At 54.2% G+C, this 15,141-nt stretch overlaps 1 protein-coding gene across 8 annotated transcripts in view; it reads right to left on the bottom strand.

The window, feature by feature from the left end:
- DLGAP4 (DLG associated protein 4) overlaps positions 1 to 15,141 on the bottom strand; it is a 178,143-nt gene that overhangs the window by 69,249 nt on the left and 93,753 nt on the right. For all 8 annotated transcript variants that reach the window (XM_074605449.1, XM_074605450.1, XM_074605453.1 and 5 more), the window contains exons 3-4: positions 11,275 to 11,368; positions 47 to 1,096 (exon numbers count right to left, since the gene is read on the bottom strand). In XM_074605449.1, coding sequence (XP_074461550.1) covers positions 47 to 997 — 951 coding nt within the window. In that variant the 5' untranslated portion in view covers positions 998 to 1,096; positions 11,275 to 11,368. The remainder of the gene's footprint in view (positions 1 to 46; positions 1,097 to 11,274; positions 11,369 to 15,141) is intronic.

The raw sequence follows: 15,141 nt of genomic DNA, 5'->3' as shown, positions 1-15,141 counted from the left end.
TCTCCCTGCAGGGAGCAAGCCATAAACCCCCCCCCGCTGCACCCACCTGCAGGTAGTGGTAGGCCAAGTCTTGATGGCAGGACTTGGATTTCAGCAAGGCTTTGTCGATCGTGGCGGAGGCTTTCTGGCACACTTCCCGGGCATGGCTGAGTGTCAGCGTGGACCAGGAGCCCCTCTTTATGTAGTTGGAGTCATTGTTGATGGGGATATTGGTGCAAGGGGTGACCTTGAGGTCGTTATTGCTCTTGGAGGATTTCAGCATGTGCTCGCTGATGGTATTGTAAGCGTGCATGAAATACTTCGGCTGGCTGTGGTCCGGCTGCCGCCCCAGTGTCATGAGACCCATTGGGTTGCGGTAGCTGCAGGTATCGCTGTCTAAGTTGTCATCTGAGCTCCACCAGCCTGATATGTTGGATCTGGTCCTGCGCTTGGGCTCGGAGGTCTTCGCTCGGTCTTTGCTCTTGCTCCTCCGGTTTTGCTTGGGGTCATCCGCCCCCTTCTTCCCGTTCACATTGCCTTTGGTGGGGCCCTCCAGAGACTGGGACTTGGCGAATAGCTTCTGGACAGAGTGGACAAGGTGCCGGATGCGTCCAGGGCTCTCGCTGCGGTGCTTCGCATCGCTCCTCTGAAACTGGAGGGTGCTGAAGCCGTCTCTGTGGATGGGCAGCTGCTTCTCAAACTGGTCAAGGAGGTTTGCAGGCAGGCGGTTGATTTTAGTGGCTTGGGCATGGCTCGGAAAAGGGTTGTCATCTGGGACCTCGAAGTGGGAGTTGTAATGGATGCGGGGGAAGGTGCTGCTGTTGGAGATCTGGTTGTTGAGAGGAAGGAGACAGTCGCCATGGAGGGTGTTCTGGGCTGGGAATCGGGGGTCCATGGTGAAAGAGTCGGTGGGGCTGAGGAGATAAGGATTCCTGTCCTGGGGCGCATAAAGAGAGTCTTGAGGGGAGTCCAGGTTATCAGAGAGGTGGCGGCTTCTGTTATCTCCTAAGCCCTTCATGGTCCCAGTGTTTCCTAGACCATCGCTCAGGGATGGTGCGGCAGAGCCCTTGCAGAAGCGCCGACCCCGCTCCCCCGCAGATGGCAGATGTCCCTGCACCTGGGGGGAGAGGAGAGATGCTCAGAGCCTGCCGAGAACCTCTTTGGCAGCCCGCTCCCCACCGGGGCGTCCTCGCGAGGGCTGCCCCAGCTCTAAAAGCAAATGCCACCAAGGTTAAGGGATGAAGGAAAGAAACAGAATGGGAGAGAGATGACATGGCAGGAGCGGAGGAGAAGGGGCATGAGACCCGAGGCTAGAAGGAACAGGGGAGAGGAGTGGAGGAGGGGAAGGATTCATTCTTTCTAGCTGCAGTTTAAGGGCTTGTGTGCCTCAGTGCTCAACCACAGGCTGCTTAAATAACGCTGCTGCTATTTTTCCAGTCTCTGCACATGTTTCTTTAATAGATTCCCTTCCCCAGCCAGCGTAACAAAGGCTAGCAGGGCTGCTGCCAGCAAATCACTGCTCCTGTCCCATTTGATCAGGGGGCTGGAGAAAAAGCTGCTGCCAAACGCTGCACACGGGCCTTGCCCGAGCCAAGGGAAGTCTGGAGAAGAGCATCCCGTCTTCTGCATTATGCTTGGTGTTTCTGTGGTTACGGGATCTCGGAAGGGGGCTGGCAGCCCTGCTCTGTGCGTTGCGTGCAGCTGCGCTAATGCGATATGATGTCAAACGTCTCCTCTCCAACAAGCGCCCCGGTTTATGGCATGTTTTACCCCGAAGGACATTGTCTCATTAGCTGCGATGAGAGCAGAGGTGTTTCTGAACACTCAGAGCCTGACCTGAGAAGCCGTTTGCTGCTCAGTTGATCTTTCCTGCCTTGCTGCATCGCTCCTGGGGGAGCCGTGGCACCCTCCGAGCCTGGCTGGCTGTCCCTTGCTGTCCCCTGTCTGTCCCCATCCCTGCGGGGCGGTGGAAGGGGGGCAGCCAGACACAGGGGATTCCCTGAGGGCAGGGGAGCTCCTCACTGAAGGGTTCTCCGGTGCACTCACCCCATCCTCTGCACGGGGTTATACAGGGAAAAAAGACAAACTTTTGGGGGCTGCTTTAAGAAAACCAAGGAACATGTAGATGAGTTGCCAATCAGTGAGTTGATTTTTCCATACTTAAAACCTATTGAAGCCCTGTAGTGCATAAATTAATTCTTATTGCCTTTCACCTTTTTAGTTTAGTTTCTTATTGACTTTTTGTTTTAGTTTGAGTGTCGCCTAAAGGCAACCAGCAAGCACTGAAGCACCCTATGTGTATGAATTCCTGAGAATGAGATCCTAGACTACTTTTTCAAAATCCAGGGCCCCAAAACACGTACACGCGGCTCAACAGCTGCTCCTTGGTAAGATCCCGCTCTGGGAGCTGAGATGGCAGGGTCTGTGCACAACAAGCCGTTTTCCAACACTAGGATGATCCAATGTTCTCCAACATGCACCTGGAAGGGGAAATAGAGCCTGGACCCTCAGAGCCTCCAGTGAGTTTGTGAGAAAGAAAACCGTCTTTTGGTTATTCCCAGAGAACAAGAAGGATAATGATGTGTCCCTGTGAGAAGCAGAGCTGGTAGGCTGGGCTGATGGGTTCTCCCTGTTCAGCCACAAATTCGACTCTGGTGTCCCCGAGGAGCTTGTCCTCCTGCACACAGTCTGGTCAGCAAAAGCAGCCAGGGCCCAACTGGTGCAGGGAGCGGCGTCAGTGATCACTGAAAGACGGCAGGAATTGACGGGCTTGTTTTCCTTCCTCACACAGGGAAAAATGTATTAGTAATGAAAGGCAGCTGGGGCTGTAAATAATTGTTTAGAAGCACACAAAAAAAAAAAAAAAAAGAAAGAAGTGCAACATATTCCATAGCTTGATGGGTTTTAAAAAGTCTCCGGCTTTTTAAAGGTCCATCTGCCTTTACCTGCAAGCTGGTGCCCTGCCACGCGTCCTGGGCTTTGGTGGTGTGGGGGAGATGGATGGTGGCCATGCGTTTTGGGGATGAGGACATGGCTGTTACCCTGGCCTGAGCGGGGGGAACCTGCCCTCCTTGCCGAAGGCAACATTAGCTTTGACTAGTGTCCAGCTGCTCATGGTCCCTGTGGCTGCCATCCTTTTCCCGTTGTGCTCTTCAGCAGCTAAGTGCCTCGGCCTCTCTGGAGTCCCTTGCCCAGGGGACAGCACCCATGTGAGCTGGTGGAGCAGCAGCGGGTGCTGGCTGGAGAAGCGCCACAGAAGAGAGACTCGTGGATGTGCCAGGCTTTGTGCAGGCCGGCATCAGCCCAGTGGTTAAAGAGCGGTGACAAAAAGCCCCAGGAGATGTTCTCAAAGGAAACCCTCTGGACAGAAGAGAAGGACGGGGGTGTAGAAGGACAGGCTCCAGACTGAGCCATCCATCTGGTCCTTTAAAGTCCAGATGGCCATGAACGGGCAAGCTCAACCCTGCTTAACTTGTAGGGGAAGCCCTGCAGGTAGCGGGGAGCCCAAATCCTCCCTGAAGACCCCCCTGATCTGCCCAGGCCCTGCTCCGCCCACCGTGGGCTCTTTCTCCCTTCCTTCCATGCCCCAGCTCCGGACTCCCAGCAAGGTCCTTCTCTCCGACTCAGCTGCCCGAGGCCATCCTGGCTCTGATGGACGCTATGCTTCTCCCGACACATTACGCTACAGGAGTCAGACGGTCCCTAAGGAGACAACACAGCGCTGATTTTATTATAATGGGATCTCGGGATATTGATAGTAAATACGTCTTTTCCTACAAAGGGCAATCAATATTTGAAGTAGAAATCTCACAGGCACTCCTGAGAGAGACTTCAGCCCCGTGACTGCTTTGCCAGAAAGCACATCAGCATCGCTGCTTTCGTGTTCACTGCGCCCCAGAATAAAGTAAAACTGCCTCAGGACTCAAAATAAATAGGGAAATGAAATGAAATTAAATAAATGAAATGAAAATAAATGAAATGCAATGAAAGCCTGGCTTGCAGGGGAAGAGCGGGGCTGGACTGGCTAAGGACGGCTCAAGAAGCAGAGGGGCAGGAGGAGCGGCCGAGGGGCTGTGGGGAGAAGTGGGAAGCGAGGAAAAGTGAAGTCCGGGGGGGGCTGGAGGGGCGGGAGCAGAAGGGATGGGGAGGCAGGGAGCAGGGGAGGGCAGGGAGCTCCCTCTCTCCGCGGCTGCTGTGCTCTCACTTCTATATGGCAGACGGTTTATTGCTCCCTTCTCCTCCTACGGGCTCTTGCTGGGCTGCCAACAGGTCCTGGTCCTCCTGCCTGAGCTGCTTGCCCTGGTGTCCTGGGTTGAGTGACACAGGATTCATTTCCCTTTCAGTAATTTTCCTTTGCAGTAAGGTCTCTTCTAATACTTGGGGAAACTGCACTTTTAGAAGAATCTAGAGTCTGAATTCACAAAAATATTTACTTTACAGCCACCTCCGGTGTGTGGGTTTCAAGGCCTCCATGTTTTTGAGCCTCGGCAGGTGCGGGGATGAGGAGCAGGGAGACCCGGGCACTCGACCCAGGCTGCCAACAGGATTATTTCGTACCATGAATGGCACTTTTGACATAAATTAGAAAGTTTGCTGCGTAGTTTCTCTCTCCCTTGATGGCTGTGATCCAGAGAACTCCTTGCCCCGGTGCCGGAGCCCTGAGCCCTTCCCTTCCTCCCGAAGCCGCAGCGCTCGCAGTGTCCCACATTTGCTGGGAGTCCCCTGTGGGGAGTGCACGGCTTCTGCTGATGGAACGGGCTGGAAATGACCCTTGTCTATCTTACATTGGTATCGGGATCGATACTGGTTCTTTAGTATTATCATTGTTAATTATTTAGTCTTATCCTATTAAATCTGTTTATATGTCAACCCTCAGCTTTCCTTGTTTTTTCCCAATTCCCCTTGCCGGGTGAGCAGGGATCATTGGGTGATAGAATAATTGCCTAAATGGCAATAAATTGTTGTGGGTTCTTCAAACCGTAACACCTGGGCATCCCTTCTCCGGATGCCTGGCCACAGCGTGGGCCACCAGCCCGGCTGCTGGGCACGTGTCGGGTCAGGGCTGGTGGGGCAGTCAGGACTCCCCCAGCCCCTGGTGCCCACCACGCTGTGTTTGCTGCATCCCCTGCGAGCTCTTTGCCCTTTAAGATGGATTAAACTGTTTTCATTACATTTCAATTACTCTCTGCAATCCTTGGCACTTCCTTGAGACGTGGGGTCAGGGAAGGGAAAAACCCAACAAGCCTCTTCCCTGCCATCTTTTTAATTTGGAAGGATGAAAAAGCTTGAAATTAAATCTCTCAAATCCGTCATCCTGCGGCTCGCAAACTTGGCAAGGGCTGCATCCCAGGGCAGCTGCCCGGTGCCCCTGCTGTGTCTCCCCTACCCCGTCAGGCACCACGGCGAGGAGGTGGATGGTCCCCAACCACGGGGAGGGCACCCAGGGTGGTCGACAGGAGAAGACCCGGGTTAGCAGATGGTCACAGCAGGGGCTGCCGGGGCGTGGAGAGGATGTGTCCCCAAGCCCAGGGAAAGGGGCTGGTTTTGCTGCATGGCCCCGTTACCTCCCTTCCCCTCACTTGCGTTTCTTTTGGGATCGCCCTTCCTCTTCCCAATGGCTTTGCTGATGCTCAGAGGTCTCTGCTATGCAGCGGATGAGCTGGCCTGATTTATGGCAGTTTTGTGTGTCCCAAACACTCCGAACCCAGCCAGGCTCAGCTTCCCCTCGGACGCGGCTCACAGCGGCGCTGCCGCTGCCTGTTTGCAGGCTCGGACCGACTGCACTGAATTCACTTACAGCAGCAGCTCCTGCAAAGCAGGTCTGCAGCTCCACGCACCGAGCGGTGTACGGGGTCTCAAATGAGGCAGGAGATGACAGCCTTGCCTGAAGAAGCTTCCTGCTCATCAGGAGCTCCTCTCCTCCCCGGGCTGAGCGCTGCCAACGTTTCCCTCCTGTAGGACCCGCAGCTGCTGCGCTCGGCTGCCGTGACTGGGAGATGGGGCCGGTCCGGGGGCTGCCAAAGCTGGTGGGAGATGGTTCACTCCACTTCAGGAAGACTGAATCACATCTTCACGGCGAGCTGAAAAGCCTCCCTTGTTGTAAGAGATACTTCAAAGACTGCAAATATTTGCTTTTCTGTTTCTTTTTAACAGCAAAGAGATTAGGCTGGCCCAAACTCTGGGCAGAGCAGGAGGTAACGGAAAGGAACTGGATGGAGAAGAGGAGACATCTGCAATGCAGTGTAGGTACTAGCACAGCGATGATTTCTGAGCTATCTGCCCTGTCCTCACTCTCACGTGCCTGCCCAGCTTATGGCTGTCCATCCATCCAGTTGCCCAGCCAGGCAGTTTGGTGAGTCCTTGAAATTGTGGTTTGTAACTCCTGGCAGAAAGTGTGGGTGAGAAGTCTGTCAAAATGTCACCCAGGGCAGCACCAGGGCAGAAGTCCAATGAGCTCTCCTGGATATATCTGTCTGCCTTTGCAATCCTATAAAGCTCTGAAGGTGGGTGTCAGGAGGATGGGGCCAGGCTCTTCTCAGTGGTGCCCAGTGACAGGACCAGAGGTAACAGGCACAAACTTGGCCATGGGAAGTTCCACCTAAACATGAAGAGGAACTTCTTGACTTTGAGGGTGGCAGAGCCCTGGCACAGGCTGCCCAGAGAGGTGGGGGAGTCTCCGTCTCTGGAGACATTCCAAACCCGCCTGGACGCGTTCCTGTGCCACCTGCTGTGGGTGACCCTGCTCTGGCAGGGGGTTGGACTGGGTGATCTCCAGAGGTCCCTTCCAGCCCCTGCCATTCTGTGATTCTGTGATTCTGTTCTGTCCATCCGGGATCTCTCTGATGATGTCTTGTCCTGTCCACCCTGCACATGGAGAATGGATGTCCTTCCTCCTTTCCACCGTTGAAGACTAGCTCCATGTCCCCTTGGAGGTGCTCCACCAGGCTATGCATCGTGTCCTCGAGAGGATGGCTGCCCAGGAGACGCTGGCCATGGGTCCACCCCCATCTCCCCACAGTAATTCCTCCCCTGTCACTGTGATGTGGTGAGGGCAGCAGCCGGAGGACCACTGCTCCACAGGAGCTGCTCCTTCCTGTTCTGAATAGGCTCAAGGCCAGGACAAAAACCAACGAAGCCTGGGAGGCCCCGGTTCTTGTCAGAGGGCAGAGCACCTCCTGCAAGCTAACCATGTTAGGGACCGCTGGTTTGGACCAGCTTCTGTGCTGGGGCTCTGCACCACCAGGGACTTGGGCAAACCAGCTGCCACTGCCCACCATGACTCCTTTTTAACTTTTGGGGCGGAGGTGGATTTCCAGGAGAAACTGCTCTTTTTCTCATGTCTCTGGGTTCCTGCCGGCCAAATTCCCCACTTAAGTTCTGCAAACCCACCTTAAAACAGCTTATACTGAGGGCATGGAGCAGACAGGGCAAACCCTCTGCCCTCTCCCTGCGAGGAGGGGACAGGAGGAGGAGATGCGGTACCGTACCCTGCCGGCCTCGCCTCGCCTTGCCTCGCCACCTTCTGCCTCAGCCCATTTCCAGGGTTTCACTTTGCAATTAGCTGGCGTTGACAAGTCCGACGCGTGGCAGAGGCGGTCAGTGCCGGGGTCACCGGGCAGGGCTCGCTCCTTCTCATCAAGCCTCCAAGAGCTTCTGCTCCTGGAGAAACCGGGGAGCTGCAAGCGCTGGCCTGGTGGCTGCGTTTCACCTCCCACGGGCGCAGGCTCTGTGCTGCCTCCCTCCCTTTTACCGTGCCCTTGGCACACACCTTCCACGCAACAAGTCCGTGTCCTCTCCCTGGCCGCCCTCCTCTGCAAGCGCAGCCACAGCTGTCCTGACTGAGCGGTGCCTTCGTCCAGAAACGGGCACTTGAAGGGCTCTTCTTTCTCCCCAAAATCACAGCCAAAAGCACCACTCCCCCTTTCCCTTGCTTTCCTCTCTTCTCTGCCTCCCCCTCACAGCTTAGCCGTACATTTCCTGCTATTCCCACCAGCAGAGTTTTCCAACACCTTCTGAGTTTGTTCCCTGTGGAAAAACCAAAGCTGCTGCCCCCACGCTGCATGCCAGCCCAGGGCCCTTCGTCCTTGCGAATGGAGGGAGGAACCTACCACCTCCCCGGGAGAGCTCGTCTCTCTCATCCTAACCTCTGCCGTGTCCCATCTGAAGAACATAACGCACCACAAAGTCAACCGCACCTGTGCAAAACACCAGGCACCAGACACACAGCCAGACCTTGGTCCTGGTGGTGCTGGCAAGAAGCCGGAGAGCCTCTTGGCACGCTTCAAGAAGGTGGCGTTTGTATAACAACCGTTTGTTTCGGTTGGAAGGCATCTCTTGAGATCATAACCTTCGAATCAGGGCTCACCTGAACAGATCTGGTTGGGGGGGGACGTGTACTACTGAGGCAGGGCCAGCCAGGAAGGGCCAGGAGGCCATTCAGGTGCTGCTCGGGAGAGGCAGGTAGAAGCACCAGGAGAAGCGGCAGCCTGTAAAATGGGATTGCTTAGGGGGCAAGTCCTCCAGAAGGAAGAAACCCCTGTCCTGGCAGGGCTGCAGGCACCCTCGGGAGTCAGGCCTGCCCTCGGCTGATCAGCTCTTCCAGGGCTCCACGTACCATAATCTCCCACGTAAACCTCAGCCCAGCCATCCAAGCTGGCTGCAAACACATGGGTGGCTTTTATATATAGAAACCTAGCAGCATGCTAATAACTGGCTAGATAAGGAATAAATGATTCGCAACCTGCAGAAGAAAAATGACTCTCCTCGCCCTGCCGCAAGAAGCTTAAAAAATTGTATACTGTGGTGTAGGTGACGTCGGTCTGCCTACACGCATGAATTCAAATGTTCCCTGAATTAGCAGGAACACTTCATGTGGCATTCAGCGAGGGGGGCCGCTGGCTTCCAGGGCGTTGCATTAATGATGATTCAAAGAGTTCAGAATCTAATCGCGGGGGATAAAAATAGCCGGCTTCTGCTTAGCACAATTCATTATACAACAGACCTTCCTCCAGCCTCCTTCTGCCGCTCGCTTCTCCCCGGGAAGTTTCCCACCGCTGCCGGGGGAAGCTTCGTCCCAGGGGCAGAGCGGGTACCGAGGTCCGAGCAGCGGGCAACGCTGCCCGCCCTGGGCTGCTGAGAAGAGCTTAAGCCAGGTCTCCTGAGGAGCACCCGTGGGGCTAAGGTCACCTGGACTTTCCCTCTGAGACGTGTGACGGCATCACCAGGAGAACCGAAGCACCCCCGCCCTTTGCCCCTCACTCTCCATACAGCGACGGGGAGGAGACAGAGGCTTCCAGCAATGCGGCTCATCTGCCTGGGCCACCTCCTTAGGAGACGGGTGAATTGCTTTACGAGGGCCAGGCTGCCCCTTGCCTGAAGGTGTCCCAAGGGGCTCCCCAGCTCACCTACCAATCCCTCTTCCAGGCAGCTAACGCTGGATGAAGCCAATCCCAGCGTAGGCTACGTTGGTGTATGAGCCCAACAAAGTGGGCAGCACTGATTTCGTGGCGCTACTGAGTCCCATGTCAACGGTGGGAGGATCTCCTCACATCTCACTTCATCTCTGAATAAGCGACTTGTGCCTTTTTAATGAGGAATCTGCATACAGGTCCTGCGGCCTCATGGTAGCAGCCCTGGGAGCCTCGGTGCATGCCGGTGGTCTCCTGCCCGCCGGGGTAATGAAGAGGGAGGGGGTCTGACCGGAGCCAGCCCAAAACAGACAAAGAATAATTTTCTTCCTTATACGTTCTAGATATTACTTATTGTTTGTGTTTGTTTTTTCTTTCTTTCTTTTTTTTTTTTTTTGTATCAACACAACCAAACGCTGAGAAAATCAATGGCTGCAACATGACAAAGATTTTTGACTTCAGGTGTTGACTAAGCCGGAGGAGCAGATGAACTCTTGAGACAGAGAACTTATTTTCATGCAAATGTCACTGGTAATATAATCAGCTCTCAAGGGAACAAAACCCTGGAAACTTTACAACCTATTTGTCCCTAAATAGAAGTTTCTCAAAGTTCTCCAGAACATGGGATCTGCTCTGAAGAAGGAAATGCAAAGCATTAAGTAGGTCAAATGAGACAAACGCAGGAAAGGTAAGAAAGGGAGAGTTTGCAGGAAGAAAGCAGGAGAGCTGATGAGATGTAGTGAAAGGACCAGGGCAGTGAGCAAGGGTCACCGTCTTTTGAAACCTACCTGCAGTCTCTGCTCTCATACTCGGGGCACATGCTGGTGACAACGTGGTGCATGTTCCAGCTTTTGTTTGGAAGAGCAGCTAATGAGACCATTTGGGACCAAAACTGATTTGTTCTGGTCAGTGCCGTTCAAGAGGCCTGGAGGGGGTGTGTGTGTATGTTTGCAGAGCCCTCCGTGGAGCAAGCAGAGGGTGGAAAGCCCTTAACATTGTTGCCCTCAACCTTGCTTATGCTGTGCCTCCCAGGGATGGAGGTTGTCTGCGCTTGCGCTGAAAACTTGTGACACAGAAGAAGGCAGGCCACTCTGCTTGGCCTTCTGTGCTACCACCCTGCCCCAAGCCACCAACCGGCTCTTCGACTGGCCTGCCAGAGCGAGCGGCAGCCCCAGGACTGGGGGTACAGAGGACTAAGCAGATGAGGAGGAGGTGGGGATAGCCGGGAGGGTAGGGACAGGCTCCTTGCCCTAGGTGTTGGTGGCACAGTAGTGGTCCGAATGGCAATGGCTATTGCTGCACCATCAGGTCTCTGCAGCTTTGCAAGGATGTTGCTTTGCTCCAGGGCAGGTGTTCCTCTTGCCTAAATGTCCAGATGAAGCTAGAAGGGTCCAGATGAAGCCAGGTGGGGCCCTGCCCGCGTTTGGGATGCAGGAAGGAGATGCTCTCTGGCAGTGGATTTGTTCAGTGCCTGAGATATGGCAGCTCACGTTGCCTGAGGGTCTTGGGGCAAGGGGAAGCAGGTGAGGAAAAGCCAGCAGCTCCCTCTGCCATTCCTTCCGGAGAACAGACTGAGACGCGTCTGCAGCCTCCTGTGTGCTCAAAGCTGCGGGAACACTTCCTTTGTCTTAAACTAGGTCAGCGCGGAGGCGTGACGTTACTATAGCAATCGGTATTAGATTTCATAACTTTATTTTAGTGATGGGCGTGTTGCGGGGTTCACTACCAGGTGGAGGGCTGTCATTGAAACACCCTCTCCAGCTCCCCTTCCCCGCCTCCTTCTCCCTCCTGCCCCTCATGCCACGAGCCCACCGCCGTCTCTGTCCATCCCGTTCCCCCCAGGGCCGTTTCTGAAGAGTCCCAAGGTCGTCCCTGGGCTATACTGTACCTCTCACAGCTTGCTGGGCTTGGGGACTAGGCCAGATTCAGCATCCTGTGCACCTTGTGTCCTTCTGGGCTCCAGAGCTGTCCCTCATGAAGACCTGCCAGGCAGAGAGAAAAGAGAAAATGTCCTCAGGTCACAAAGAACGGAGCGGTGTCTTCCTGACAAATGGCCCAGGCCGTAACCCTGGTGCCGTAAAGGCACAACAACTCTGATTTGACAGCTGGGTTTTCTTCATCAAGTCCTAGCAAAGGGCACAGGGCAAATGTGAGAAAGCATCCTATGTCAAGGAGCAGAGGCGATGTCCGTGGGAGAGGGGGAAGGTGCAGAAGTGGGTCCCACGTCCCTCTGCGTTACATGTGGACTGGAAGGATGGACTGGAAATCAGCTACGTGGGGAGGAGAACATGCAAAATGCCTGGGCTCCTTGCTCGGGGCAGAGGGCTGGGACAAGGCCCTTCGTGGGAAAGTGCTCTTTGACTTTCCTTCCCTTGTTTCTTTGCCATGAAATAATCCCTCAAGGAAGCCCCTTGCTGCCTGTGGCTGCATCTTCGGTTTTTTGGCCATGCCAGGAGCTTGCTGCCCTGAGGAGGGGTGATTCTGTAACCCTCCGTGCCTCATCTTTGCCACGGGAGAACAGAGCCTGGTAAGGCAGGAAGGACAATGCTGGGGGTAACCCCCCTGACTGGGGTGGCAGATGGCAGCCAGTTACCTTTGGTGTGTCCTAGCTATACCCCTGCCAAAATCTGCGTCTTGCTTTCACCTCCCAATGCTGCTCCTTAAACTCTCGTTTGAGCAGCTTACACTGTAAATCTCTTCCCTCTGGTCACTAGGTGCTACTGTATTGCAGCTAAAGCGTTGTACTTCTTTCTTCATTGTCATTCACCACCAGCTACACTGCAAACAACTGCAAAAAACGCTCCCCGTATGAAAACTAAAGTAAATAAATACAGGGAAAGCCCCCCCCCCGCCCCCCGCCATGTTTCTTAATGCCCTCAAAAACCTACGCGTCACATCAGAGAACACAGCCTGAATTATTTTATCAGTGCGATTAAATATTACTTGGGGTTTACATCAATTCTGCACTGAGAAGATGCAGGCACGGTGCTGGGACAACCTGGGGAATTCAGCCTTTTGCTGCTGAGAAGCCATGGGAATGGCACGGTAACTCAAATTGAGGAGTCAGCCTTCCTATGATGGTATTTTTTTTTCATTCCTAATTGAACAGGGGAGGCCACGTGGGACTTGAGAAGGCCTGCCGGAGTTCAAGGGGGTTTTAAAATAGGCGAACCCCAGTTTCTTGACTGGGAGGACATACGGAAGGCTGGGACAAGGATACAAACCTTGGCAATTTTTCTAGGAAAGTTGGATCTGAGTGGTGGGTTTGACTCCCTCTCTGGTGAATCAGAAGACGACCAAACCGGTGCCGTTAGTTCCAGTGACAAGACAGGAGCTCTTTGTCCCCAGAGAGGAGAGATGGGCACTGCAGTGCCCAGGAGATCCTGCTCTCACCCTGCCAACCGCCCCGCAAGAGGGGCCTTCTCCCCAGGTTAACTCGTGCCCAGGGGGTCTTTACAAACACGCCAAGTGCAACGTATGCCTGGGTTATGACAGAGTCCCTTCCAAACGTGCTCAACAGCCCTCCTTACAATCTGTCCCAAGGGAGCAAAGACTGGATAGATGGACAGATACAGCGCAGGTACAGAATAAAAGGACTTGGTGTTCAAGAGGCATTCAGAGACTCTCACGGTGGATATCCCAACAGACAGACAAATGGAAAGCGTGGAAAGATCAGAGGACTGCCCTCCTAAAGCCGGTACCAACCCTCTTCACCTTCCCACTGGCTCTGTACCACTTGAACAGCAACGCAGAGGAAATGGTTAAAGGAAAGGCACACGCCCTGAGAAAGCCAAGCAGGAGACATCCCTTGTTCAGACAGGGCAGTCACATCTGTCCCCAGAGCTCACCTGCCTCCCACACTAAAACACTCGTTTTTTGAGTTTCTTGCTGCTGATCGGTACTCAGCTGTGAAAACCAGAGACAGATGCTCTATCCAGAAGGTACAGTAAACATACTTCCACCTAACCGAGGAAGCCTCTGCTTTGGAGGCATCAGCTCTCGAAGACAAGGGACAATTCCACATCCCAGGCTCAAACATTCCGGAACTCAGAGATATCAGTGAGGTTGTAGGTTGCTGCCAAAAGGCAACTGCTCCCAGCACCAAATATAGCGCTGCGTGAATGGGATAAGACTCGGTACGATGAGCCTGGGCGCTGCGGGTAGCCATGCAATGATAATTGCATTGACACCACGCAGCCCTTTCACAGCTCTCCTCGTGTGAAAAGTGAATTCCACCTACTAGTGACTTGAGTTAGGTTCCAGCCAGTAATTCAGATGTGCAGAGCCTGCAATAGCCATTAGCACAGCCACTATCCATGGCTAGTGCTACCTGCAGCCCTCCAAGCATCAGCATCCACCTGCCAGCAGCAAAGCTATGGCTCTCCTGCTCTAATGCCACCAGTACTGTCATGACAGGTAACACTACGTACCACGAATGTCCATCACGAGAGGCACCGGCCTCTGCTAGCAATGCTCTCAGCATCCCTCCTGTGTGCACAAGTATTCAACACTAGTGCCCAGCATCCCATATCACCACCAGTAGCTACTTGCACTGGAAGTATCTCTTCAGTACTGCCACCACCCATCATGTCTGTGACCGTCACCAGCACCTTCAGCGTATCCTGGAGTACCTCTAGGAACGGTGTCGATCCTGGGACCCCTTGGCACGGTGACTCTGATGGGTGGGAGGAGCAGCGCCTGGGCTCCAGGCCTCCACTCACCTGGCAGATTTCTCAAAGTAAAAGATGCTATTGAAGCTCTGGAGGAGCAAACCTTTCTGTCTGTAATACTGTTTTTGTCTTTGCATGCTACTGTTGCACTGAGAAAGCAGTGCTATAATTACCTTTAATTAATATCAGCATCAACGCCCCAAGGAAATGCAAATGAACAATTGTGCCACCAGCACAATTACGTTACGTTAACTACCAGTGATCCACCTCCGTCATTCCCCTCTTTCTCCCATTCTCAGGAGCAGCTTGCTCACGTCATGGCTGCTGCGTGGAGGGGCTGGGACTGAAGGCGATGTGAGGAAGGACACACACTGCCACGAGAGGTGGCGGAACCTCAGGCAAGTGGATTGCAGACCAAGGGGAATGGTGGGGAGCTGGGGTCTCCCAACTTCCAAGCGATGAAGACACAGGATGGCAGAGGAAGAAGCCAAGGGTCCTTCCAGGGTGGTCTGCGTGCTGCCGTGCTGTTATTTGCTGAGGGCTGTCCTGCTGATGAGCTGATGTCACTTCCCCACATGATTCAAGACGCTTTTGGTGAACTAGGGCCTCAGATGCTCTGCAGCCACACTTCATCGGGGAATCAGCTCATGATTATTGTTCATCTGAGCCTTGGTCTAGGAGAGGAGGGGCACAGCCTGCCTTCTGTAGCCCATGCGGTTCCATTGGACTTGAAGTGTGGCTGGAGAAGGCCTTGAAGAGACTGATCTGGCATTCATGACCCCTTAGAGATGACTGCAGCTAAGTGATAGAAAGAGGCAACTCTGAGTAAGGGATCCTGTTGCCTGCTGGAGCCTCCAGACAAAGTCAGCGGGGGTTTCAGTCACGACTGAGCAGTGGAAAGCCCAGCCTGCTCACATGGCAGCACGATGCGAAGCTCAGGATGGTCTTTCCCTTCCACCCGGCCACCTCTGGGGCCACACTGGTGTGGCCATAACCTGAGCAGAGCAAGGCAAGCAGAGCACTCGTGGTGGGTGCTCCTGGAAAGGCGCAGATGATGCCGGGACTTAATTTTAGTGAAAATACCG

The sequence above is a fragment of the Larus michahellis genome, chromosome 12 (assembly GCF_964199755.1).
Source record: "Larus michahellis chromosome 12, bLarMic1.1, whole genome shotgun sequence".
In the NCBI taxonomy this organism is placed as follows: Eukaryota; Metazoa; Chordata; class Aves; order Charadriiformes; family Laridae; genus Larus; species Larus michahellis.
The sequence above is the reverse complement of the archived record's forward strand: the minus strand, read 5'-3'. Positions and strand labels throughout refer to the sequence as shown.